Source organism: Lutjanus erythropterus, chromosome 17, assembly GCF_056507025.1.
Source record: "Lutjanus erythropterus isolate fLutEry1 chromosome 17, fLutEry1.hap2, whole genome shotgun sequence".
In the NCBI taxonomy this organism is placed as follows: Eukaryota; Metazoa; Chordata; class Actinopteri; order Lutjaniformes; family Lutjanidae; genus Lutjanus; species Lutjanus erythropterus.
In genome coordinates this window covers 5,204,743-5,232,620 of record NC_139333.1, presented here as the reverse complement: position 1 = coordinate 5,232,620, position 27,878 = coordinate 5,204,743, and the positions used below count along the sequence as shown (strand labels likewise).

Below are 27,878 nucleotides of genomic sequence, written 5' to 3'. Positions count from 1 at the left end.
TTCCTTGCTAACAAACTTTTAAGTGAAAGGTAATATGTAGTGAGCCAGGCGCTATGTAGGGCACGAGGCTTGCAGGCAGTTTTGGCTCCCGTCTCTCCCATTTGCTTGCCTGTGTTTGGTTTCAGTGCTGTTAGTTTACACTAGATCCCCATTAGTGTCAGAAATCCTGGGTGATGCCCAGTTACTGTGTGAGATAGCTAAACAGAAGGGATGGGTCAGTGCCTCCCGTCTTTGTCTGCAGTACAGGTGGGATTTACTGGTGTATGTATGCACGTATCATGATTTATAATTGTATTTTAGTGCGTTCATGTGGTCATCATGGCTGCTGCTACATTAGCCCGTGTCCCCATTTCTCCTGCGTGATCAGTTTTCCTGGACAACAAAGTTAGTCCAGTTATGTAGCCGGCTCTCCCCGGGCCTTATCTTGATTGGTTTAGGGGAGGACGGGGTGGGAGAGGCAATCTGTCGGTGAGGATCCACAGGCGCTCTCAGTTGCGCTGCGTCTATAGGGAGGACAAACAGATCCAACTCCTTCACAGTGGAACTGCTGCCAAGGACTTCTCCACCTAGGATAACCTTCTAGATTTAATCAGCAGGGAAAAGTCAAAGATCAGTTCAGTGAAAGAGCCATACAGCAGCCTGGATTCTTGGGATATTGTTGGAAAAGATCAAGAAGATTTTGAGGAAAATTAGGGGATAACAAGTACGGCGAACAGCATCCTCCAAATTCATCCGGCAAATCCTGAATAAACCTTTCTGGAGCTAACGAGGAACTTCAACTGCATCTGCGTGGACGTACAGTAAGGAGATAAAACGAGGATGAGTTACAGGCCTTTGCGAGCGTAAGGGTGAAGTATGAGGTGGAAAACCGACTGAGGAAACCAGAAACCAGCTGCTTTCAATGTAAACATACAGCAGCACCATGCCAACCCTGCTGCCAACCTGGCACAAGAGGAGCCAAACCACAGCAGGACACACACTCCTGCTCCTACTCTTCTTTGTTATCCTCACACACCAGGTAAATTATTACTTAATGTACACACTCATTAGGCCTTTCATTTACACTGTAAAAAATAAGGAATTTATTGTGATCAGTTGATCTTGTCTGATTAACTTAACGTAAATATAAAAGTTTTATTTATTCTAGTTTATTAAACTTAGTTTCTAGTACTTTTATATTACTTCCAGAATGCTTCAGAACTTATAAACATGAGTTCTGTTCACTTAAAGTATTTTGACTTGAAATGATGAGTTGAATGCATGTCCTGCACAGAGTTCAATCAACTTATTAAATTAAGTTTATAAAGAAACATGATCAGCAGACTTAAAACTAAGATAAATCATGGTTGCTTGTTTTCACAGTAATGACAAAATTGTATAAGCCCTGATGAAGGTTAGTATTAAATTCAGTCTCTATGTTCTTACACTTAAATTGAATACATTCACTGGGAGCAGTTTCACTTGTTGTCTTTGTGTCAATGCTGGAACAAAGTTCTTTGTGTGAAATGATGAACTGACTTTTTTAAACTGATTAAAACTGTTTAAAATTTGAATTAAATTTATGACAACACTAATGAAAAATATTGAGTTGGCTCACCAGTTTAAAAAGTATGCCATTTGAAATAGAATAGATTAAAAATGAACTCTTTTCATTAGTTTGTTTGTCTGCATGTTACCTTTAGGCAACACTGTACCACTGTGGAATGAATCTATAAAAGGAATACATTCATTCAGCCAATAAGAATGAATGTATTAAAGAGTGTCAGCGAATTTCAACAAACTTTGTATCAACAGTCTATTAAACCAAACCTTCACAACACTCATCAAAACAAGATAGTGGGTCACATTTTAGTGTTTGGTCATTTGTCTTATATTTAAATGCTTCTTTTCACTGTCCTGGTGTGTGTCTCTCCTGATGTTGCAACCACTTGCTGTGTTGCTGACATCTCTGACTCACTGCTTATGAGTTAAAATGTTAGGTGTGAATCAGTAATGGTATGGTCTTACTTCAACAGTTTTCCATTATTATTTCTCAGCTAAAATATGTTAAACAGATAAATAATTAAACTTTACTTGTCTTTTAATGTGAATCTAATTTTTGCATTAATTGTGAAATGACAGAAAAAGTTTTTTTTTTAAGACTGTTTTCATGGAGAGTGATGATGAGACAGAACCGTCTGAGGGAGGATCCAACATGACCCCCAGAGAGTCATGTGACAAATTAAAACACTGCTAATAGTTTTCTCAGGGTCCCAACTCTTGTTTTTTTTTAAGTATTGCACCATAATTTATAATGTCTCATGAGTGAGTGTGTTATCTAGACGCAACACCAAACCATAGAGGGTAAGTTACACTTAATAGTGTAACTTACATTCAAGATTTGGTCTTTACAGTGAGTCGCAGTCAAACCTGGTGCTGACAGACAGATGGACTGAGGTGGCAAAAGTACACACATTCTTTACTCCAGTAGAAGTACAGATACTTGTGTAAAAAAAGTAAAAGTAGAAGTATTGATTCAGCTTCTTTACTCAAGTAAAAGTGAAAAACTGCAGGCTCTGAAATGTATTCAGAGTATCAAAGTAAAAAGAAGGACATACCAGCTGTTTCTGTGCAAAGTTAACTGAACCTCACCTTTTCTCCGTGGCTGAATCTGCCTCTCTTGTCATTGTCTTCTTGTCACATCTTTTACGTTGTTTTATCGTTATGTTTTTTACACAATTTCATCTTAACTTATTTACATAGTTTTTGTCTTATTACATCTTTAATGTTGTTTTTGTCTTATTATGTATTTCACAGATTTGTTTTGTTACATTGTTGTTGATTAATGTCTTGTTACATTTTTTAAGGGTTTACATATGTTGTGTTTGTCTTGTTACGTTGTTTTTTTCATCTTGTTTCTTCTCGTTTTTGTCTTGTCATGTAGTCATCTTGTTAAAGGTTTTATGAAATATTCATCTTATTATGTATTTTACAGTTTTGTCTTGTTACAGTTTTTGTCTGATGTCTTGTTACATCTTTTACATTGATTTCGCTGTGTTATGTGGTTTTGTCTTGTTGCATCGTTTGCATCTCTTTCATCTTGTCACATCTTTTACGTCGTTTTCACTTTTACATCTTTCACATCATTTTTGTTTTGTTGTGTAGTTTTTTATCTTGTCATATCTGTTGTGTGTGATATGCGCTGATGGATACACCAAGGAATCTTCTTGATGTCTTGATGTTGGGGAGGCAACGTGAAATGATGCAAAAAAAAAAAAAAAAAAAAATCAATAATTCCCTCCAGATGCATTTGAAACTAAAGTAACAGGCTTATTTTGACATTTTAAGTAGAAAGTGCAGAAGCACAGTGCCTAGGGAATAACATTAAAAAGTACAGATGCCTGAAAACTACTTAAGTACAGCATACATACAGTATTTACTTCTGATTTCTGCTGCTGGACATATGGCACATGGTCAAAAGACCCTAAATCTTAAGCATTAAATTTCAATATAATATTTTCAAAAGAATTCTCCATCTGATTTACTGTATGAGGCAATTTATCACGCCAAATTTCTCATGAAACACAGCAAAGACCCAGCTGACAATCAACTGTGGGAAGAATAAGAAATACAGCATGTAGCTGATTGTTTTTGTCTTAATTAGTCTTTTTTCATATGGAGTTTGGGCTACAGGAGGTCCCACTGCTCATATGCATGTTCTGCAGTAAAATTAGGGCCTGGAAATCTCAGTTTAGTGACATGCTTGGAAAAACAACTTGGTATCTGTTTTGAAAATCAAATGAGAGGGATGTTTTTCTCGAGGGATGAGAGAAAAAAGCGGAGAAACACTTAAAATATAAGATAATAAGACAGAAAACATCACAGAGCACTTATGAGTTTTGTGCAAAATACGCTTTTATCTTCAGCATTCATTATACAGTGAAGGGAACCGAGTCTGGAACAGGTTGAGTCCCACGGGAGACGACAGAATAGATGGAGAGACGGCAGCTCTTGTCTCTCTTTCATTGGTGATAGCGATCTGGACAGGGTCCTGACAAGACGAGCCTCAGTGGACCGAAGCGTCCTCTGTCAGCCGGCTCACATGAGAAATCTCGGTGGCACAGGTGGCGGCGGATGAGCCACCGGGCGGCCAAACGGACACAGAGAGGTTGCAGAGTTCAGCTGCTTTTTCACTGGGGTGTGAAGATTGGGAGTGTTCGGCCGAGATAGGAGAGCCACTGTCCCCGTCCCTCGTCCCCGACACTGAATTATGAATGACAGAGACGGCAGCTGTGGTCTGCAGTTTGTTTCTTTAATAAAGTCTCACTAATAGATGACAGCAAATTAAGGAGAATCATAATTCCTGACTGAGCATTAATTAAAATGATAGCTGTCAAACATGCTAAATTTTACTCAGGGACACGCCCAGACTGCTCATATGATTGAAACATCAAGAATAAACAGAGAGGTGTGTTTGTTTTGCTGCAGGTGTGACACTAATGCAGAAGGCTGCGATGACAAATTGCCTCAATCAATTACAGATTACACACCGGTGAAAATGTCTCCTCTGTGAGTGAGGGCGGCGCTTATTAAATACTCCCACCAAGTGGGTAAATACAAATACTGCAACATCCACTGATCAGCTCATCCATACATATCTGCAGATACAGTGAGATGAGTTGGTGAGCAAATGCACCAAAAAAACTTCAAATTCTTTGAATTAAATCAAGACAGTGTTTATATTTTAATCAATTTTATATGAATAAGATGGTGACACTTTATTTAAAGGGGTGTTCATAAGACTGACACAGCACTATCATAAACATGACACCCGTAATGAACATGAAAGAGTCTTTATGAAGCTTTACGACTGTTGTCATTACATGTCATTCAGTTTACTTTACATTTAAAACGAAGAAGAAGAACTTGTGATTATAACTGACTGAATGACAACAGTCATAAACATTCATAAAGACTGTTCATGACACATGTCATGTCATGGCTATAATGGTGTCATGCCAGTATTATGCACACCCATTTAAAATAAAGTAACAGAGAAACACTATATTAAAGATTGTGTGTGTGTGTATAAGACTGACATGACAAAACCATAATCATAACCATGACATGAGTGTTAATGACTGGATTATGACTGTCATGTCATTTTTAATGTAAAGCTGACATTGTTTGGGAACCCTAACTTTGCATTAAAGACATAATTTACTAATGACAATAGTCATAAACATTCATAAAGACTCCTTCATGTTCATGACAGGTATCAAGTCATAGTTATGCATTTTTTAAAAACTGATTAAACATCATGTTACATCTTGATGTAATGGGGACCTTTCTCACTTTTTTGAAATCCATATGCAGGTAACCGGCTCAGTCCTTCAAAGTCTGATAGCAAAACGGACCGAATACTCTGATAACTGCAACAGAACTCTCAGCACTCTCCCAGAAACTGGTGAGCATCCTGTCAAGCATTGTAATATAAATTATGTTGATTGTTATTAGCTTTGTGAAATCCTGATGCTTCTTGTTTCACAGGAATCTACTGTAAAGGAACGTTTGACATGTTTGTGTGTTGGCCACATTCATCTCCTGGGAATGTGTCGGTGCCTTGTCCTTCTTACTTACCCTGGATCAGTGAAGGTGACGTCAAGTTTTACCTCTTCACTTCCAACAAATAATGTATGAGGACAAATTTAAAGTAAATGTAGCTTTGAGCATATTATACGGATGGTACTTGTACCCCTTGTAAGAGTCAGGCTTTCTTTGTCAGTTCATTCATTTCACGTGAACTGATAACTGAGTGAATCACAAGACTCATCACAGGATCAAGTGCAGTTAAATGTTTAAATATTTAATTATGGATTGCTGTGAAATTTGGCAGACATTCATTCAAATCACTTCATCCAAACAGAAAAGTGTCCATACCCATTTAGTTTGGTATTTAGCTGTATAATAATGAAACAAATACATAAACATTTCCAGTATAAATTAACATGATTAACTGTTGAGTCAGTCAGACTGTCAACAGAGAAAACCGTGCATATTGATGTGTGTGTCAATTATCTGCAGACGTCTCAAGGAGGGCACACCGAGAATGTTTATCAAATGGGAGATGGCGACTGAGGGAGAACTCCTCCGATCCTTGGAGGGACGACTCCGAATGTCAGGAGGACCATTACTGGGTAATTGAGGTGAGGAGGACAGTGTGAAATACATAGTTTCTGCTCCCTCTGAGTGCTGGAATTGCTGTGTATTTGGGGGTTTGTGGTTTCTCACGTTAGCCATTAGCCAGTCTGCTAAAAAAAAACAAAACCCACCAGGGCTTGTTTTGTTGACAACTGTCCTAAAACGTCTCTCCTTATTAGAAACATCTGAAGAGGTGTTGTGTTCTCTCCATCGATTTCCTTGTGTATGTGTGTGCATGTGTGTGTCCAGGAGGATGAAATGCATCGGCAGACAGCCCTCAGGCTCATCTCTGTCATTGGCTATTCCCTCTCCCTGTCTTCTCTCACGCTGGCCACCCTCCTGATGGGCATGTTGAGGTCAGTGGCTGACCGTCATGTAGACAAAAGTGTACTTTTTTTGTGAAGATACTGAAGACAAAGGACAATTCTGCTTTATTACAAGGTGGATTTATTTGTGTAGCTTCAGCCATCGTTTCTATCAGTGGTGACAGCCGTATATTCACCAAAGTAATTGCAGAGATCTGAGAAAGTGGTAACAAGAAAATCCAACAGGAAGACAAATACAGGTTGTAAACAGGCCAAGAGAGCCAACAGTCCCTGAGGTAAATGACTGGCTTTTCTGCACACTAACCTGAAGCAGATTATTACTTTAGATGTGAAGTTACGGATTATCTTTATCCTGCAATCATGTTTGAGTTGTTGGAACTGTTACCATCCAAACACACTGAGGCCCAATGCCAATGTCCTCACTCTCCACTCAAGGACTTTGAGGCGCCTTCTTTTTAAGTTTATGAGGGCTTAGGGCTGTCCCACAAATCAACAAGTCCATGAGTGCTCTCTCTGAAATATTTGGAGGCCTTTATGCATACTTTCCATCAGTGGCGTAACAAGACAGCACCGGGCCAGAATTCAAGATTACGAAACCGGGCCCCACCCATAACAATCAGACATGATATAACATGATGTCAGTGGTGAATGAAGGGAGTGAAAGCATGCAGCTTTGAAATGACCGACAACAGCAAAATGCACAACCGTGATATAGAGGAGTCATAATAGCAAGGACCGACCTGAAATGTGGTGTTGGAGCATCAGAACAGATTAAGACATGATGACTGTCAGTGCACCTTCTCACATATAAACTCTAACTGGTGACAGCGCACCTTTAGATGGATGCAAAATATACAAGTTAACAGGTGACAGTATACCTGCACACAGATGAAAATACAGTAAACTAACAGGTGATGGCGCGCATTAAAACAGATGAAAAGAGCTACTCCATGACGGCGCAACTTCACATTGATATCATTCTTCATGTCTACATATTGGCATGAGGAAATAAACAAGAAACATAAGTGTGCCGCCTGATTATTAATCAAACAAAATAATAAATAAGTTCTACTTATATCATAGGTGCACTCTCCTTAATACATCCGTGGGAACAACTTGTGCTGCTTGTCTTTCTGAAACTTTCTGACAGAAAACTATTTTTGTAAGCTGATTTTTCTTTCTCAGCTGCTTCTTTCGATTCTGGCCCGTGAAACTTACTTTTGTGTTTCTATGTTGCTTGTTTCTCACTTACTTGCTACCTGTCTTGAAATTTCACTTGCTAACTTTTCTGTCTATTTTCCCTCATGGTAGCAGTGCGCATGTCCATAACTGCAATAACCCAGAACTCCATGCAGGCACACTTTGTACATTTTTGAACATGAAATCACCCATTAATCCTGATTTAAACTTAATTTAGAAATGTAACATAGATGTATGAGCCAATAAACTATAAGCTAGTAATGTTTGTGTTATTGTAATGTAGTTTATTTGAATGACATCAAGTATGTGACACCATAAAATAAGGGTCTTGACTGAATAAGAACTATAGATTCAGAGCTCTTATCCGAGAACAAGTGATAGGAAGTGGCAGTGCCAGTGCAATGTTAAGGCCAACTACAGTCTTTACATAAAATGATGGAAAGTCTATTTCGTGGATGGAGTCTTGTGCGCACAGAATATAATCTTTCGTGGCACTACCTGCATATATGGTAGTTCTACTGCTGCTTTCCATAAATCTGCTACTTTGACTGAGGAAATTAAACACAGTTCAGTGATGTTAAAGACAGGGTTACCAGGGGAAGTTCAGAAGTGTTTAAGAAAACAAAAAAAAGAAAGGAGGGAGCAGCTGAAAAAATAAAAAAAGAAGTTGACATGTGTGATGTTGTTTTGACAAAAACGAGTGAATTGATTACTTGACAACTGACAAAGGGCCTAGAAGACATTCAAATCAGGCTGTCAGTCCCCTTTCACTGCCTCGGCCGTGAAGAAAGAAAATGCCGTCTAGAGGAAACAAAGTAATTCCCGTTGATTCTACTGCAGCAAGAGAGAAGTTTCTACATGAAACTGCTTACAACAAGGTCTGTGAATTATCTTGAAAGACCACGTCATTTTTGGGGTGAACTGTCCCTTTAAGTTTGCAATTATTGAAGCAGCAAAAGAAGTAAAGCCATGTCTTTTTTTTTATTATTTTAAGTAGATGTTTTAAAGCCGTTCAAATCATGTTCAAACTGGAGATTAGCAGTCTTCAGGCCACACTGAAGCAACAAATTCTGAGGTTATGATGATACTTAAACAGCTGCTTGTCCTTCATTTTGTCCTTCACTTGTCATGATGCAGCTTCCATTAGTCATTCTAATCTACAATCAATACAACATGGGACAGATTTACTACAACCACACTGATGATATGCATGGTGGCCCACCAGGAAGCGGATTAATAAACAGAGATTTACAGGACTGTGAGGATGATCAGTCATTACTAACAACATTACACTGTGAAACCCAGGAAGCATTTTTCCACATAGTTGCATGTACCTAGATGATTTTTCAGTCACTCTCATGTCATGACACATGCCCTCAGTAATGCTTTTACAGTTAATCAATGCCTTCCTCAAATTGCTCCTGTATCTTCTTACCAGGAAGCTCCACTGTACCAGGAACTACATCCACATGAATCTGTTTGTGTCGTTCATTCTGAGAGCCACGGCTGTCATTTCCAAGGAAATCATATTATACGTCAAGTACTCCAACCGGCCTAAAGACGACCCAGGATGGAACTCCTACTCAAGCCCTGCGGTATTAAAACCAATGATTTATTACTCAAATGTAACCAGATACTCCTAATAGTACTGGGACAAATACTAATTTTCACATCTGTCTCAACAGATAGTGCTGATGTGCAAATTCTCCAAAGTGTGCATGGAGTACTTTGTGGCCTGTAACTACTTCTGGCTGTTGGTGGAGGCCATCTTCCTCCACACGCTGCTCTTCACGGCTGTGCTGACCAAGAGACGTCTGCTGAAGAAATACATGCTGCTCGGATGGGGTAAAGCGTGAAGGAATTGTTAAATGGATGTGTGGGAGTAAGGTGGAGTTTTAAGGGACTCAGGCTTTCACAGTCTATTTCTGCAGTCATTAAAGTTGGTCATTGTAATCTTGAATATTGGTTTGGTGCTTAATGATGGGGCTTCATTACTGCATCCACGCACACACAGCTCAATGAAGTTTTTATGCAAGCAAAAAGTATTTAAGTCCAATTTTAAGGGATAAATGATCCAAATTTCTCTCCAGCAAAAAATCCCATGAAAAGATCCAACTGACATAGTTCAGACTCATATATTGTTTGTAGTGAAAAGGACTTAATAAAAGATATTAAAGGTTAAGTGTGTCACATTTAGGAGGATCTATTGACAGAAACATAATATTCATACATGTTTTCATTAGTGTGCATTGTATAATCAAAAACTGAACCTTTGACCTTTTAGGTATAAAATGTTATTTTTTCATCATTTTATTCTAATAGGTATTTGTGTGAAATTAGTATATGACCTTTTGACTTATGGCCAAAAACATGTTGTGTGAGGTCACAGTGATCTTTGACCATCAAGTCTAATCAGTTTTTCAAGTGGACGTTTGTACCAAATTGAAGAAATTCCTTTAAGGTGTTCCTGAGATTTTGTATTGACAACAACTGGGTGGACGAACCGACAATCTGAAAACATAATGCTTCCTGCCACAGCTGTTGCCAGCATGAAGGCATTAAAAACAGGCATATTTCTTTTTAAGGTGTTGGTGATTTTCGTATGTATTGGGAACAATGGGCTTGGGGCTAATGATTCGGCTGTGTCACCTTACAGCTGCGCCATATCAGCTGGAGCTGATGGCAGCCATTCTACACAATGCTTGTGATTCCACCAGCAGCACCTCGGTACGTCCCAGAAGCGGCGCTCCACTGCACTCCAGTTTATTTTCAAAATAAAAGACCCTGTGCGAGCTCGGTAGTAGTCCATGGTAGAAGCACAAAGAGCAAGGAAAGAGGACCTAATCAAGTAAATCTGAGCAAGTAAAATAATCAGGCGGGCAAAATGCGCCACTGCTGAAATGCTTCTGAAACACTGCTGGTGAGGTTTGCAGCTGTGTGGAGGACAGATCAGAACTGTGGTACAGACGTGTCGAGCTTGGTGGAATGAACTGGGAAGAGCCACAGACAGAGAAGAAAATCAGAGAGTATTGACAGATGGACAAACTCATTGTTGGATTCGGTCTTTTCATGGGAATAATTCAATAACCAGTGGACATGAATGAGAAAAAGAAATATATATTTTCAGCACACACACTGTTTTCTATGTGTTTACTTGTATGTATCTGGCAAATGAGGGTAAATGTATGAATTAAATGCATAGGAAAATTATGCAAGTTTCCAACTTTGGTGCCTCCTAGGGGCAGTATCAAAAAAGACAGTGTGGCAGACATTTTGATCCCTAAAAGCAACATACAGACGATGTGATGAATGATATGAATATAATGTATACATTTCCAAGTACAAATTAATTTATATGAATTTATAAGAATGATATGTTGATGGTATCATGTTGTTCCTCAGGAACGCCTGTCCTGTTTGTCACACCCTGGACAGTGGTCAAGATTTTATATGAAAACACAGGGTGAGTCTCATGATTTACTTACAATAAATAAACTGCATTAAATAAAATGTTCTTCACTGCTTGACTTTAACTTTCTTTATTCCTCAGATGCTGGACAATTATAGTGAACAGATGGTTCTGGTGGATAATAAAGGGCCCGATTACATTATCAGTGCTGGTACGTGATGTTTCTGAGCCAATCCTTAAAAAGCCTTTCCAAGATCCTCAGCACAGTCATTCAACCTGTTGATCACGTTAGTAACAGAAGCATCATGTTGCTCCTGTGAGGCTTGTTCCTCTGGTGCCAACCATCAAGTAGATTTCATACTGCGTTTAACGCCCACTGTCTTGTGAGGGCATGTGATATTGAAGCTGATGTATGGTGTAGTAGTCAGAGGCGTGACTGATTACTCATTTCTCGCTGACAGAAGCATTCTCACGCGCACGTTTTCCTGTAAATATCATCTTGTCAGCCACTGAGTCACCAGTTTTTTTGGATGCATTTCCTTTAAATCTGCTTTGTATGAAAACGTGTTTCTGCAAATGTGTGAAAAAATCTCTTGTAAGTGAGAAACTTTATCAAAATATGAAATCATTATTTTGAGATACTATATATTTTTTTAAATACTAACTCATTATTTTAGTCATTATTTTGAGATACTACTTTACTGTAAACAGCTACGCTGTGTAAACTGCTGTTTTGAATGGAACAAATTTCATTAATTCTGTCTGATTTAAGTTATAGTTGCTGTGCTACCTTGTGCATATATGCACACCCATTTCACTCACCTGCAATCATCAAACAGTCAGTTACTATCTCAATAATGGGTCCCTTAAAGCTACTAAAAGGAACTCACATATTGTGTTGATTTTGGAGGCTCCTGTGGACAAAAGCGGTAGTGTTTCCACAAAATATAACCTTAAAAAAATAAGAATAACTATACAGAAGCAGCTTCTTATGGATGGGCTCATTAACTTATGCAAGTCTTATGGAAGCATCAGTATTAAATTTAGTCTGTTTCACAACCTGTTAAAAGCTCTTTGTAGTAGCTTTAAGTAGCAGGGAAATACTCTGCCATTGACTTTGGATCAGGTGTGTTTTGGACAGTGGTGCAATCTCTCTCTGCTGTTTTAAGATAGCAATGCGCCTAACCAAACGTCATAGTAAGACCAATACACCCATGGGTGCACAGATGGACACAAGTACATTTTCTACCAACACAACGTGGGTGCTGGGCAAGAAAATGACAATTTTTGGGTCAGAAAATAGCAATGACAATTGCGCTGCACTGTGCACCATGTTGCACAGGGAGGAAGATAAGAGTCCTAAATCATTATTTTAAGATGCTGACTCACTGTTTGGAGATACTTCACTAATTATTTTAAGATGGTAACTCATTGGTTTGACATATTAACTCATTATTTTACATACTGAGTCATCATTTTGAGAAAGATTCTCATTATATAGAGAGACTAAGTCATTATTTTGACAAATGCTCACTCATTATTTCGAGAAAGTTTCTCATTGTAATGGCTTGCAGAATCTTTTTTTTGTCACCATAACTGGCAAGAATGGACTTCCTTAACTATGAATATGTGTTGCAGGTCATTTTCTGCATATTCATCAAGATTCTGATGCTACTGCTGTCCAAATTGAAAGCAGACCAGGTGAAATTTACCGACTACAGATACAGGTATTTACCCCCGCCTCGGCTAAATAATGTAACTGCTTCTGAATCCAAATGTCAGGAAACATGTTTGACCTTGGGAGCTGCTTCCTAAGCGGTGTCTTTAAACAGTACAGTAGATTCCTGGTTTAACATTTAAATGTTAATCACTCCCATGTTCAGCACAAATTCAAATGTCACCCCCATAAGCTCTGGCCTCTTTACCCTGCCATAAATGTCACCACTGGAGGAAAGCTCATGCATACATTTACAGAGCGTTCCTTTCTCCTCTATTCTGTCCTCTGCTCTTTGAATCATGTGAAAGCAGACTGTAATTATGCGCTGCTGTATTTTTTTTGGTTTGTGTCCTTCAGCTTGGCCAGAGCAACGTTGGTACTGATTCCTCTGCTGGGAATCCATGAAGTGGTCTTCACTGTTCTCGTAGATGAATGCATGGAGGGCAGCAGTCGCTACGCCAGGAACTTCATCAACCTCACCCTCAGCTCCTTTCAGGTAACACCTGTACAGTTAATTATGGTACATATCCAACAGGAGTCATTTTGTGTCAAATCCACATTAACCATGTTTTGTTATATGTAACCTTTCAGGGATTCTTGGTTGCTGTGCTGTACTGTTTTGCTAATGGAGAGGTAAGTTTCGTCTTTGTTGTTGTAGAAGCAGATTTGTTCATTCCAGGAATAGACCTTTCTCACAGCAGCCATATTGGTATGACAGCAGTGTGAACACAGGTGCTATCAGTGATACTAATTAAGGTCTTGTTCCATTTAGTGTAGCAGAGCCTTTCCAGTGACTCTGTTTGACCTGAATGATGTAGAACCTTAATTAGCATCATTGGTAACACCTGTGTTTAATCTAGTAATTCATATCTATATGGCTGCTGTCAAGAAGGTCCATTGGAAGCTTATGACCAAGGTCATTTCTTGGTTCTTGGTTTATTGTCACTTGTTGATTCAGTACTTTAAAAGGTCCAGTGTGTAAGATTTACTTGGATTTATTTGCAGAATAAGGCAGCCCTTACAGAAAAAATACATGAATTTCACATGTCATCAGCTATATACAATATACGTGTTTTTTACATGTAAAACCACATGTTTTTCCATGTGCAAAGAACATGTTTAACATATGAAAAACACATGTTCCACATACATTTTACATGTGACTTTGCACATGTGAAATTCATGTTTTTTCTGTATGGGAGAAATTGAATATAATAAGTATGTTCTCTTCAGTGTATAATACATATAATCATCTGAAAATAAGAAATCATGTTTTCATTACCTTAGAATGAGCCCTTTGAAATGGGTCAAACCAAACACTGGCTCTAGGTGGGGTCTTCAGCATTTTTCACAGGTTTTGCAGTCCCCCTGTGTGTTTGGAAGGGGAGGGTGGGGCGAGGTGCAATCTTCAGGCTCACTAAATCCTACACACTGGTCCTTTAAAACTGCACCACTAATATATTGTCTATATTTACAATGTTTCAAATGACTATGTGTAACGTGAAGCTGACAGTCATAGTGACAAATTCACAGAGAGCTCTACAGCTCCAGCTTTTTAGGCTCTTTTAAGCTCATTGTTTTGGCCCTTGACCACAAAATTCACTCTCATAAACCTAATTTCCAACAGGAGCAGGCAGTTATTTTTGGCAAATATGTTCATTTAAATCAAGTGTATACTAATGACCAGAGTTAGCAACTAGCTGGTGAACATTGTGGAGTACTTGGCAGCTAAAAAAGTAACTAATGCTAAACCAATACTGTAAAACACCAAAATCACACAATAACACAAAACGAACTAACCAAGCAACGTAGCGATGCAAAAAAAAAGAAAAGTGTAGTCAACTTTATTTAAAATATACATTTTTTCAATTACATAATTTATTTAGAAATAATTTATTTGAGGTGGACACCTTAATGTTTTTCAGAAGTTGGGGATCTTTATAAGGTGGTAATTATTATAAATTTGTGTTCAGGTCATACCGCTGGCACAAAACATATTAATGTTGCACTATCAATATATTTTAGATGAAAATTGATTGTTGATTTGGTTTTTCAACTCAAATGTACCTCTCATCTGTCAGGATGTTCATGTACAGCTCTGATAAGGCCACTGTACATTACAGGTCAAGCACCAAATGGCAAAGTTAGCAACTAGCTTGTGAACATGAATGAGCATTTAGCAGCTAAAGAGACAGATATTATTCTCAGGGGATGGTGAAGACCAAAAGCAGCCAGCAACTGTTTTCAGCAAAAACAGTTCTGATAAACCCAGGGAATTCTAGCTGCTGAGTACCAACGACAGACAGACGAAAGTAGTCTGTCTATTTTACAGCTAGCTATTGTAGCCAGGGTTTGGAGACGAAAAAAAATCTAATGATTTAACTGGTGACATTTTTCTTTATATTGAATTTTAGGTCCAAACTGAACTGAAAAAGCGCTGGCAGCTTTTCCTGTTCACCAACCACTTCCAGGTCAGGAGCTGTTTCCGGGGCGTGCCCCTCAAACACCTGTGGAAGTGCACTCGAGGGCGCCATCCGCAGGGTTCTCGGCAGAGTGACTCCTACGACGAGGGCGGCACCTCCACGACACACCCACACCTGCTCCAGGTGGCGGTACGTGGAGGAGGCGGGGGGCTCGGACTAGGAGAGATTAAAGGTCAGGGCTTGAAGGGCTGTGACACAACGGGGCTGGACTTTCTGACCAGGAAGAGCCTGTCCAGCAGTGACGGAGAGATAACGCTCGGGGAGACCATGGAGGAGATTCTGGAAGAGAGCGAGTTCTGATCCCCTTTTATCACCAAACATGGATGGGTGCATACTGACAAACACCAAGGGAAGACTAAAAGAGTAACCAAAAAGCTTCAAAAGCTGGATTACCAACTGGGTAACTGGAGCCAAGACCCCCAGGATTGTTAGGGAATGGAAAATAAAGTAAACCACTCAAGTGCAACATCAACTAAGTTGGGTCTTGTGGCCATGTCCTGTTGATAGGCCAAGTGTTAAAACGTAGACCTTCACTTCTGTTTACATTGTGCTCAAAGAGTGTGTATTCTTAAGTAACGCCGCTTAAAACTGGTTGACATACAAACAACCTAAAGGGCTGGTTACACAAGAAAGTTGTTGTAACATAGGTTATGATAAATTGGACATACATGGATGTCTGCACAGAACCTACAAATATGCTCTCTGATTACAAAATTTGCTAAATGCTAAATTTACATCACATGGACCCTTGCAAAGCCTTGTATACTTGCAGACGTGATATATTTCAGCTTTACTTCCCCTTGGAATCTTCCTGGAATTGTACAGCATTTCATACAAGAGCAATCTCCCTGCTTGCTAGTATGCTAACTGTCAGTTAGCACACTTGTTATCTTGGTTGCTTGTGGGTCGATGTCCTATTAGCAAAATAGTATTAATACAAGCAGTGTATTTGTACCAGTCCTGACTGAAAACTCCAAAAGAGGAAGGTGAGCTATGATGATAGCTTCCTCGGTTTCGGACTCTCCGACTCTAGGTTAGGTCAGCACTGTCAATGTGGTTTGCTAGTGGCCAAAAGTGCAACTGTCTATCTCAAAGTTCACAGAACTTGAATTTAACAAGAAAGATCAGATATTGTGAAGGGGGTCAACGGATCCTATTAATTTTCTATGGAGAACAGGAGATCTAGGCGTGTGGTACATGATGGAAACAGCATGGTGGGTTATCAGAGTACTTGCTGTTTCTGAATTTGCACAATCACGACTCAACCTCAATTTTGCAATATGAATCAAGATTCTGTTAATGCATTGGCTATTTCTCAAAAGTCTTCAGGAACATATTTTAGTGCACTGTTTAGCTGTAATATGAGAAGGTTTGCGACCCGGCCACAATGTTGAAAACAGATGAGCCAAAACTTGGAGTACATCACCCACCAACCACAGCTTGTAGTGGTTGTAGTGGATTCTGTGTGCCTGAACCACCACACACTAGCAAGCTGCTTACTCCCCCTCTATATCATTTTCATTCAAGAGCAATCTCTCAGTTTGCTAACTGTCAGTTAGCAAATGCGTTAGCTTGGTCACTATGGGGACAATGTCACATCAGTAATATTGTCTTTGCACAAAAAAAGTATTTGTACCATCAAATCTTAAATAAAAAGGGCCCCTCATTGCTGTGTCTCTTTCCCCGTCTCTTGATGCCATTTCCCATCAATCTAAAACTGTCCTATCAACAAAGCCTTAAAAAAACAAAAGAATAACATCAGATGTGGCTATACAGATCCCCATAACAACAAATGAAACCCTGAAGTTCAGCACCATCAGCACAGTTCACTTTTGGCCAATAGTGCAAGTTTCTGTATCACCAAAGTTGAATTTGATGTGAAAGATTAGCGTTCCTACGACAATGCAAGCAAATTCACTGATCACAGTGGATCAATCAGAAATAACTTATTTTGGAATTTATTTATTTTTGAATAATTTACCTTGGATCTTGGGACTTGCCAGCCAGATCATCTTGGCGCATGTCACATGGCTACATGGCCTTAGCAACTTTTCAATTCCAGCCAGCGACCTTTGTTGCATATCATACCCCTCTCTCTCTGCTTCGTTTCCTGTCTGCCTATGCAACAAAAAAAGGACAAGCAAAGGAAAGGAAACTCTGGATTGCTGAAAAAACCTGTGATTAATGGGACACTTTTTAGGCACAAACTCGCAGCATGGGTCACCACTGTAAATGCACTGTTTTCCAGGAAATAATATTATTCCAGGAAGCTCAAGTTCTTGTTTTAAAGTATCTTTAATGGGAACTTGGAGACAACAGGGTAGATATACACTGCACAGCAGATGAAAGGTTTGACGGTGTGGAAAGGGCATCAACGGGGGCCCCAGTGACAACTTTTTGCCCTGGGAACAGCCTAACAAGTAAATCCAGCAATGCATTTTTCCCACTGGTGATGGATGCAGTTTAGCATTAGGTGAACTCCAAAGAGGGAATGTTTGGAATTCAAGTACTTCCATGGGAATATAAGGAAGTTACAGACTTTAAAACTTTCTGTATATATGGACTACATTAGATCAGTTGTAATGGGAACAAGACTGTTTACTGGGACAAAGGAGAGAATAAAATGTGTACTGTAGATTTACCAAAGATTCAAAGGTTATGAAGAATTATGAGTACTCTACAGTTACAGCATAAACAATGAATTTCATACAATTGCAGGTATATAATGTTCACTTTGCGTATTTGTATGTGCAGTAAAGCTCACAGTTAATCTTTTACTATACAAATGCAACAACAGTGTTATGTATTTTCCACAGTTTTATTTACCATGTAAAATATAACGTCTTACTATGTCAGGCCAGTTATAAATATCCATTTGACATGATGTCTGGATTGAAATGTGCATATAAATACAATGTATTTGTTGTCTGAATGTGTCAACAGGCTTTTACTGTTTTCTATTCTTATGAAGCTTCAGATGTGTCAAAGGCGTTGTTGTACATGTAGCCTCCTAACAATATATGTGCACAAATTAAACTACAATTCAGTTGTTAGTATTGTGTTTGTATTGTCCTCCTACTTTGCATAAACCTGATAGACCAACAACAGCAGCATTTTCTATACAGGTTTACTATCACCCCTCATTAAAAAGTACTATTGACCATTATTATTATTATTATTATCATTATACAAACCTTATCGGTGTGGCCGTAGCTATGTGGTGAATTTTCTCAATTAAATTGAGAAGTCAAGCAGATAAGATTCAGCCAAGAAAACAAAGACAGCTAAAATTACAGTCAAGCCAACTGGGACAGCAATGAAACAGTAATTGTAAGTGGAAGCATTTTCCCTAAACTGCAATCAAATCTACCATGGTCAAGTGCATCACCAGCATCTTCCACAACAGATAATGACAAGTTCTCTCAATTTAATAAAAACTGATAAAATAAAGCCTGTGTAAGCTTATTCTTGATAAGAATAATTTGTATAGCATGATACTGAATAGGCAAATAGTAGTATTTGTGTAATTTTCAATAGTAATTCAAAAGGGTTTGTGTTCAAGGGGTTGTGTGATCAGTAGTGACACAACAGCACACAGACGTGATTCTGTAGGCATTGTGTAGTAATTTAATAATAAATGTGAAGAAATTAGTAGTTTTATGTATTCATTTCCCAGAAGATAATAGTGAGACTGAAGTAATTCTGTAATAATCATGCAGTGATTTGAATAGTAATTATGTAGTAATATCATCATAGGGCAAATGTCACAAAAACTCACTGCTACTGAAATTACTACACAAATCACTACTAGTTTCCTACACATCTCAACAGCAATCAAGCAGTGGAGTTTTGTGTAGATTTTGTTTAGAAGTGAGGAGTAGTGAGTCAGTAGTTTTTTTCAAGAGGGACATCAAATGGCTTTAAAACCGCAAACAAAAAACTTATTCCAGGTTGGGATCTCATGAGTCAAGCTGGATCTTGAGAAACAGGAATAGATCATTTCCATCCTCAGTAATTTTGCAAAATACAAAAACTGACACAAATAGCCTGAGAGTTCCTACCAGGGTGGAATCAAACTGGATTCTTGAGTCTGAGTTCCAATGATTTTTAAAAACCACCTTCTTCTTTCTAGATGCATTATGAAATGTTTAACTGAAGTATAACTTAAAGAGGCACTACACCCCCAAACCAAAAATACATATTCTTCCTTACTTATAGTGCCATTTATCCATCTAAATTTGTTTTGGTGTGAGTTGCTGAGTTTTGGAGATATGACAGTATGGCGTGTAAAGATTAATGTTGTCCTCCTCGGCTAAGCTGTAACCTCTCATCCATAAGTAGTGCATCCTGTGCAGTGATACAGTTGGCAGGTGTAGTTCGGCAGAAAGAAAGTAGTCCCTACTTGAAACTGTTAACAAGGTCTGTGGATTATCTTGAATAACCGGGTCATAATTTCTTTTACAAATTTCAAACAGCACAAACTGAGTGCAATTTTTTTTATATTCGAGAGAAGGCAGACATCTATGGCTGATGTTGGCAAAAACAAATTAGATGAATAAATAGCACTACAGGTAAGAGGGAAAATACGTATTTATGATTTTGGGGCGAACTGTTCCTTTGACATCATCAGCTGTTGTTACTATGTTAATATGGACAATAGAATTTGGTTAACTGACTAATTATTGTGAATTATGCATGAGGACCATGATGCAACAGGTGCAGCACTTCCTCACACATTTAGATTTACTAAATCATCAAATTATTCCTGAACTCTGTCCAACATGTCATTGAAATACAACTGGGAATAGTGTTTTAATGAATAATTCAAGATTTTAAACCTTAATTGGAAATAAAGGATGTTAATGAGGTCCCTCTGGTGACTGTAAAATTACTGAAAAGCTGCTACTATTAATATGAATTGAAATGATGATGATAATAAATACAAGTTAGGAAAACATCAGGATCTAACATCTGTACAGCTCCTCTGACAGTTGTCCCATTAGGACAAAATCATCCTGGGTAATTGAAGGTTTTGAAAAGGGCATTGGGGCAGACAGTCGTCCTCAGACGTCCCTCTTGCTCCCCCTGGTGCACACAACTGTCTGCACACGCAAACCTATAAAGGGGCATTACAGGAATTATTAGGCTGCATGTTTTATATTTGACAGTTTACAGATCTTAAACCACTGAGTGGAACAATTATGGAAAGACAGAAAAAGTCATATCTGCTCAATTTTTATTTGTACACTCTTAGAAATAATAGTAGGTGCTAACGTGGACCATTAAGGATCCACTCTTTTTGGTTCCTGTTAGAACCTTTTCACTTGGAACCCTTTAGAGAGTTCTACCTAGTACCCAACATAGGGTTATACATAGAACCATCTGTGAAAGGTTCCACCCAGATGCCCCTATGAGAGGTTCTACACACAACCCCTCTATGGCAAAATGGTTAAACCCAGAACCCTCTCTGGAAGTTCTATTGAGATCCTTTCCTCCTTCTAGCAGTGTCTTATGTAGAACACACTGAGAGGTTCAAAGAACCTTTTTATACCCCTAGTGTTTTATCTAGAACACACTTGGGGTTCTACAGAGAACCTTTTTATATTACAAGGGTTTTATCTAAAACCAATCAAGGGTTTATCAAGAACATTTTTATATTCCAAGGGTTTTATCTAGTACACATTGAGGGGCTTCTACAGAGAGTTATATTCCAATTGTTCTACAGAGAACCCTTTCATGTTATAGAACAAAAAACCCCTGACAAAAGAGTTCTGGGATTTCACTAATCCTTGAAGAACTCCTTCCTCTAAAAGGGTTCTTTGGATGAAAATGGTTTTTAATGGAACCCTTAGTCTTACAAAGAACCCTGGATGAACCATTTTTCAAAAAAGGGCTCATCAGATGTCAGTGGTTCTTGTTAGAACCTCAGCCCTTCAAGAACAACCCATATGTCTAAGAGTGTAGCTTTGTCCAGTGTAGTTTTATTGTGTTTCTCTCTTCCATCCTCTTTCTCTACCAGACCATTTTATTTACCTCTTTATTACAGACCTACACGTTTGGGCTCAATCACAGTAAAGAAGTTTATGCCTCTAGCCACCAGTAAATATTGTTCATATTCCTGTAAAGTCAAGATAATTGGTATTTCTTGAGGTAGATCCGGCTCTTAATTACATTGCTCTCAGCACAAATTCAATTTGTACCAAATTTCATACAGTGCTGCTCCAACAGTTAACCAGCAGTCGGCCCAGAACCCTCAGCATTAGCATCACTTCTCCGGTCCACATCACATTAACTCCAGATTGCCCCTTGCAGCTATATTTTCACAGTGTTTTATTTTATTTTTTTTACTGTGACGATTGATTGCACTCGATGACCACCGCTGACTAAAGTCTGAGTTTATCACACCATAAACAGGCAGCACAATTACATCTGGTAATGGCCTCCTGTTCATTCAAGCAGGCACGTACTGTGTGCGAGCGGAGGAAAACACAAACATCGGAGCAGAACCCGTTCCAACAAAGACATACAGGGGGTGCAGTACACGCCAACACCTCTGTAATTACAATAAATCACTAACAGACATTTGAAAAGAGACTCGCTTTATATATAATGAACATAAAAAAGAGAGAGAGGAAAAGGAGAATGCTCATTTAAAGGGCCAGTGTGTAGAATCTAGTGGCATCTAGTGGTGAGGCTGCAGACTGCAAACAGCTTGTTTCACTCTCCTCTTCCAGACATTTAGGAAGAGCTACAGCGACCATTGCCTCTCATTTTAAAATGTGTGGTGCACTATAAAGCACAAAATATGACAATGGAGACCCCAGACAGGTGAACACCTGAAGTGAAAGCTATCTAGATGGATAAATAACACTACAAGCCATTGGAAAAATAGGTATTTTGGATTGTGGGTTGAACTGTACCTGTAAGTACACATTGCACTATGTAATCTACTTAGTTACTCTTTTTGGAACAAGGTTAAGACTTGCCACTGGCAGAATTTAGATGAAAAGACGTAGGCTATGATGATAATTTAGTTGAAATTTAAAAAAAAAAAAAAATCCATTAATTTGCTGTAAAGACTACACACGTTTATAACAGGAGAATGCAAAAATCACTTAAGGCGTACAACAATATCAAGTGAACATAAAACTATTTTTAAAAAAAGAACTGTTATTCATGTATATTGAATTTTTTGTCAAAGGCCACATATGGCTCAGAGCAGCAGGTTGAAGACCCCTGAGCTACACCATTGAACCAGGGTGAATTAAGGCTAGCTGGGACATGAGGTCAAAAGGGACAGTAGAACTATACAGGCTTTATTTTCTCTCTTTTTTTTTTTTTTTTTTTTTTTTTTTGCTGAGCCCTCACTGCGAAACCACATCATCAAAATTGTATGCCCTTATTCATGTGACATCACATGGGTGGGCGGGTCAAACAGCAATATATTTGGATAATTGGGACAGGGCCTGAAGGCTGAAATAACTTTTTGCACTTAAAATTGCTAATAATTAATTAGGCCTTCACAATTAATTGCAAAATTTATTGAAATTGAAATATGGCCAAGTGCAAAATCCAAATCGCAGAACCAGAACTAAAATATTTTTTTGAAAAAGGAAAAATGTGTGTGAAAACAGCATTACAGTGAAGTACTGTAGTGCTGCAGTGATGCCCTGAGCTACAAACGTCGTCCTCCAGGTGAAAAAACACGTTTGTTTGATACAAACCCCAACAAATGTCACATCATCATAATTAATAGTTTTGTTTTCCCAGTAAATATAAAAATTTGAATAGCTAGAAAAATGATAATTCTTCACAAATTCAGCCAAAATAATCACAATATGATTTTTTTTCACTATATCATGCATTAATAAATAATTTGTAATAATTCATTCTAAAATAATGACCTCCCTGGCTTATACTTTACAATTTCTTTTAATTATTTGACAACCTTTCTCCTGTTGTAGAAAAATAAATTATAGTGTAGACCTACACAGAAAAGTAAGGCACTTTTTAATGCAGAATATATCAGCGCATGATGCTCTTCCTTGAACCCATTCAGCCTGAGGCGTTTGGGATACGCATCAATGTGGGACATTTGAGTTGTATTTACGCCCTGATCTGAGCCAATGGGCAGGCAGCGTGAGTCACGGGGGGGCTGGAGCTCGGAGTATTTCACGCTCCGGCCTCTCAGCACGTTATTCCTCGTCCTCTCTCATTCTCTCAGGTAGATTAGCGACCATGGCTGACGGCGGAGCGGAGCGGATCGGATACATCACCCGGATACAGAGCTTCAGCTCGTGTCACAGACTCCACAGGTAGTTCACATCCGCTTCCTTTTTTGCTAGGAGACATGACGTCTCTGTTCTCTACGTATGACTGTTTTACTGACGCTGGTTGATGCAGACAGCAGCTCAGAGCAGTGTTATAGGGTTTGTATACGATAATAAACTGTAACAGTTATCACGTGCGTTACAAAGACAGAAGATGAATACTCGATAAATCCTCTCCATGCTGAGCGACGACCGACGCTCCTCGGCTTTAAGAAGACCACGTATCCGACCTGAAGTGCACACAGAGCGGGGTAAATGTTACCGACAGCCGTCTGTGTTTAACTACTGTGCAGTTGAAATGACTAAACCCCGTGGCATTAGCGTCAGTCTCGTGGGATTTGTAGTTAACTTCATTCACAGATTTGATTCGTTGCACGAGCGCTGGTGCTGCCTTCAAGTGCTGTCGTAAAAAAAAGAGTGTGGTGGCCGGGAATGACCTGTAGGCTATAAATTAGGATTTTCTGTTTAACCGAACATACAGACTAGAGCTCGGGCGATGCAGGATTTTAGGGATAGATACCAAAAACAATGTCAGGGAATAAAAAAATTATATCTATCTACATGCACTGACATATCGATTGATATTTCAGTGGTTTCTCTTCTGCTGACAACAGAGCAGCAGCATTCTGGTTCTGATTGATTCAGTTGATTTACAGTATGCTGAAAAGTTTTAATGAGATTATTTCTCAGTGATACCAAAATAATGTTGTCTACTTTAGCTTTAATCCCACACCTGGGAAGTGCACGTTCAAATGTGGTTCAAGCATTTGTGATAAAGAAAGCAGGATATTTTGCAGTTGAAGAATAAACTTTATATCTAAAATATATAGCTGACATGGGCTAATATGCTGTGGTATATGTAAGAGAGAGATAGTGTGTGTGTAGAAAAGAAAATAAACCAATTATTAGGCTATGTGTGGCTATCAGGCTATTGCTAATTACAGATTTTCTTTATGATTCGTCTTCAGTACAAATTCACACCGCACTGTTTGCCCTTATTGTTCTGTTAATAAAGTTTTTAAAAAAATGCATTTTTTGCAAAAACCAAGTGTGGGCTGCAGAGGAAGTAAACATGACAAATGAAAGTGAAATATAAACCAATAATAGACATTTTTAACAGCAGCCACTTTGTGTTGTGTTATGAATGATACTAACTGCTATTGTGCATGTTGCCTCACTGAAAAGGCTCCGCTACACTAAATGGAACACAGCCTTAATTAGTATATTTGCTAACACCTGTGTTTATATCTAAATGGCTGCTGTGAAGGTCTGTTCAGTTATATTATAAGTCCTTACATGGTGTTCATTACATATGATATCTTATTGCAAATTGTCTTTTTATCATTCAAAGGGGTTAAAAAAAACAAACAAACAAACAAACAAAAAAAAAAAAACACGATGCTGCCTGATCTCTAAACTGGAGGATATTTTTCTATTCAATTTTGTTTGTATATACATGTTCCACAAATAAAGTTTTTCTTAAACAGCATTTTCTGGACTAATCGATCGAGGTAATAACGGCAGTGCAAATGAAACCCACATGTGACAAACTAACCAATAATTATGCTTATATGCTAAGATACTAATTATGTTAATTTCTGTATTTTGTTATTCTTCTGTTGCATCAAGTCAGTAAATGCTGCTTGATCTTGAAATGCATCAGTTATTAATAAACTATTTCATTATTGATTGATTGATTTTCCTTGTTTGACTTGTAAAATCATGGGAACATATTTAGAAAGGAAAAGATGATATTCTGTGCAGCAGGTTTTGATAAATGTTTAATCTTCTTTCTAGTATTCACCTGAGCGATGAGGAGAACAAACAAGTTTATGGAAAATGCAACAATCCCAACGGTCACGGACACAACTACAAAGGTTTGTCACTTTCTTTCATTCACCCATGTTATTATGTAACACATTAGACATAATTTGAAACAGCTGATATTTCAGTGTCTCTCATGTATTCACTGCTCTCATTTTTGTCCACAGTGGAGGTAACAGTGCGTGGAAAGGTGAGTCACAGTTTCCCTTCATTAAATCAGATTAAACCTGCTTGGATGGGTGGTGAAACATGGCCGGTCCAGTCCGCTTTGACTTAATTGTAGATAATTGTAATGTGAAGCGTGCAGGATGTCACATGATCACACACACTTGCATGTGTTTAACCTTCGTCCTGTGTACATCCACAGATTGATCGTCACACCGGGATGGTCATGAACCTGACAGACTTGAAGAGGTGCATTGAGGTGAGGTCATCTCCACAACGTCGTCTTCTCCTGCTTTGAGCACGAAAAAACACACCCATCCAAATGAAAAAAAAACTACTACCACTATTAATCAGTTTGAGTAATTCTTTTTAGGGAAAAAAGCAGAATTCTTTCATTTTAGCTTCTTAAATGTTAATTTTTTGGGATTCTTTCCTTCTCTCTGACAGTAAACTAACTTTGGATGTTGGACAAAACAAGACATTTTAGGACGTCGTCTTGAGTTTTCGGGAACAATGATCAACATTTTTCATCATTTTCATAACTAATTGAATAATTGACTGTGAAAATAATCGTTAGTTGCAGCCATAATATTTACTTTACTGGGAAAAACTGTACACGTGCAACACTTTTTTATTGACTTTATTAATTTCATTGACTAAATGATTGATTGATTGACTGATCACCTCCTGCAGGACGTCATCATGACTCCACTGGACCATAAAAACCTGGACAAAGACGTCCCGTACTTTGCCAATGTTGTCAGGTGAATATAAGTCAGCTGCTGTCACGCCACCTTCTACAGATCTTATGAACATTTATTGACACTGAGGACTGTTTTTTTTTCTGTCTGTCCATCAGCACGACAGAGAACGTGGCTGTGTATATCTGGGACAACATGGTGAAGGCGCTCCCACCCAACCTGCTCTACGAGATTAAGATTCACGAGACAGATAAAAATATTGTCGTGTATCGAGGAGAGTAGATGTCTGATATAATGTGAAGTTTGATGTGGTTGATCTGGACGTGTACAAGTGCCATTAATGCTGGTTATTTAACTTCACTGTTTGCCTGCTGAGGTCTGCAGATTCCTGTTACTTAGACTGACACAGGTTTATGAAGTCTGATAGATGATATTATGGGTTAAATATTGTTACATTTTCACTTTGTAGACCAAAGATTTTGTAGCAAGTCCAAATGTTCATTATTCTTATAGAATTTGTATTCTTGTAGCGATGGAAAACATTATTTTAGACCAGTGATTACCAACCTTTTTGGTGTATATGAAGAAATGTGTTTTTTTTTCTTCTTGTTTTCTTCTACTATATTTTCAAAGACCTGAAGAAAATCAAAGAGAAAAAAAAATATATAAAAATTAACTGTTTTTGGTAGCACAAATATGTTTTTTCTGCTTCATCTCATGACCCGTCAGATTAATCTAGTGACACCTTGTGGGTCCCAAACCTTATGTTAGGAAACCTTTATTTAGACCTTTTTTGTTTCGTAATCATATTCACAATTTACTGATTAGTTGTTTGGTCCATAAAATCTCAGAAAATGGTGAAAAATGTCTCATTGTCTCCTAAAGTCCAAGATGGTGTCCTCAAATGTCTTGTTTTGTCCAGAATCCAATGATATTTAGTTTACTGTCAGAGAGAAATAAAGAAATCAGAAAATATTCACATTGGAGAAGCTGAAATCACATTTCTGTCTTTTTTTTTTTTTTTTTTAATTGACGTGGATCCTGATGAGTCTGAAATAAAGTTAGAATTAAACTGAATTAATCGATTATCCAAATAGTTGGCAATTAATTTAATAGTTGATAGCTAATCAATTAATTGTTGCAGCTCTAATGAATGAGTTGGGGGTTGGGGGGGGTAGGGGTAAGAGAGGATGGGAAGAGGACGGAGTTAGGATGAAGCAGGGGGCGAGGGAGGAGGGGCGGAGGAGGCATCCGAGGAGAGGTGAGAAGAGAGACAAGTTGAAGGAGACAGAGTGGGGGTGGGGGAGTGTGAGGAAGGTGGACAGGTGAGGAGTGGAGGAGGAGGGAGCTGTAATTGGGCGTCAGATGAACAACCAGCAGAACTTCTCCTCCACGTTACTGTCGTCATCACACTTTTTGTCTTTTTTTCTGAACAACCGACTCAGAAAATTCCTCTTTTTCTTACGCTTCCCCACCTTCTGCTCCTGTTTTCTCGTTTTGATTTCTGTCTCATCTTTTTCACTAGTCTCCATCTGTGTTGGTT

The 27,878-nt window shown here is 38.5% G+C and overlaps 2 protein-coding genes across 3 annotated transcripts in view; both read left to right on the top strand.

The window, feature by feature from the left end:
- The window catches only part of pts (6-pyruvoyltetrahydropterin synthase), a 60,794-nt gene extending 33,857 nt beyond the window's left edge, over nucleotides 1-26,937 (top strand). The window contains exons 1-6 of one of the 2 annotated variants that reach the window (XM_084740667.1): nucleotides 23,473-23,630; nucleotides 25,443-25,522; nucleotides 25,637-25,659; nucleotides 25,837-25,893; nucleotides 26,328-26,398; nucleotides 26,494-26,937. In XM_084740667.1, the coding sequence (XP_084596793.1) occupies nucleotides 23,554-23,630; nucleotides 25,443-25,522; nucleotides 25,637-25,659; nucleotides 25,837-25,893; nucleotides 26,328-26,398; nucleotides 26,494-26,617 (432 nt within the window). In that variant the 5' untranslated portion in view covers nucleotides 23,473-23,553 and the 3' untranslated portion in view covers nucleotides 26,618-26,937. Of the gene's footprint in view, nucleotides 1-23,472; nucleotides 23,631-25,442; nucleotides 25,523-25,636; nucleotides 25,660-25,836; nucleotides 25,894-26,327; nucleotides 26,399-26,493 lie in introns of those variants that run through there. The other variant, XM_084740668.1, reaches the window with a different exon arrangement.
- On the top strand, nucleotides 322-16,278 carry glp2r (glucagon-like peptide 2 receptor). Its single transcript, XM_084741495.1, has 13 exons — nucleotides 322-1,018; nucleotides 5,356-5,446; nucleotides 5,530-5,634; nucleotides 6,064-6,197; nucleotides 6,430-6,536; nucleotides 9,145-9,301; nucleotides 9,392-9,551; nucleotides 11,109-11,169; nucleotides 11,257-11,326; nucleotides 12,754-12,842; nucleotides 13,190-13,328; nucleotides 13,424-13,465; nucleotides 15,247-16,278. Exons 1-13 carry the CDS (start codon nucleotides 923-925, stop codon nucleotides 15,613-15,615), a joined length of 1,620 nt encoding a protein of 539 aa, XP_084597621.1. The 5' UTR covers nucleotides 322-922; the 3' UTR covers nucleotides 15,616-16,278.
- Nucleotides 26,938-27,878: the final 941 nt, after the last annotated feature.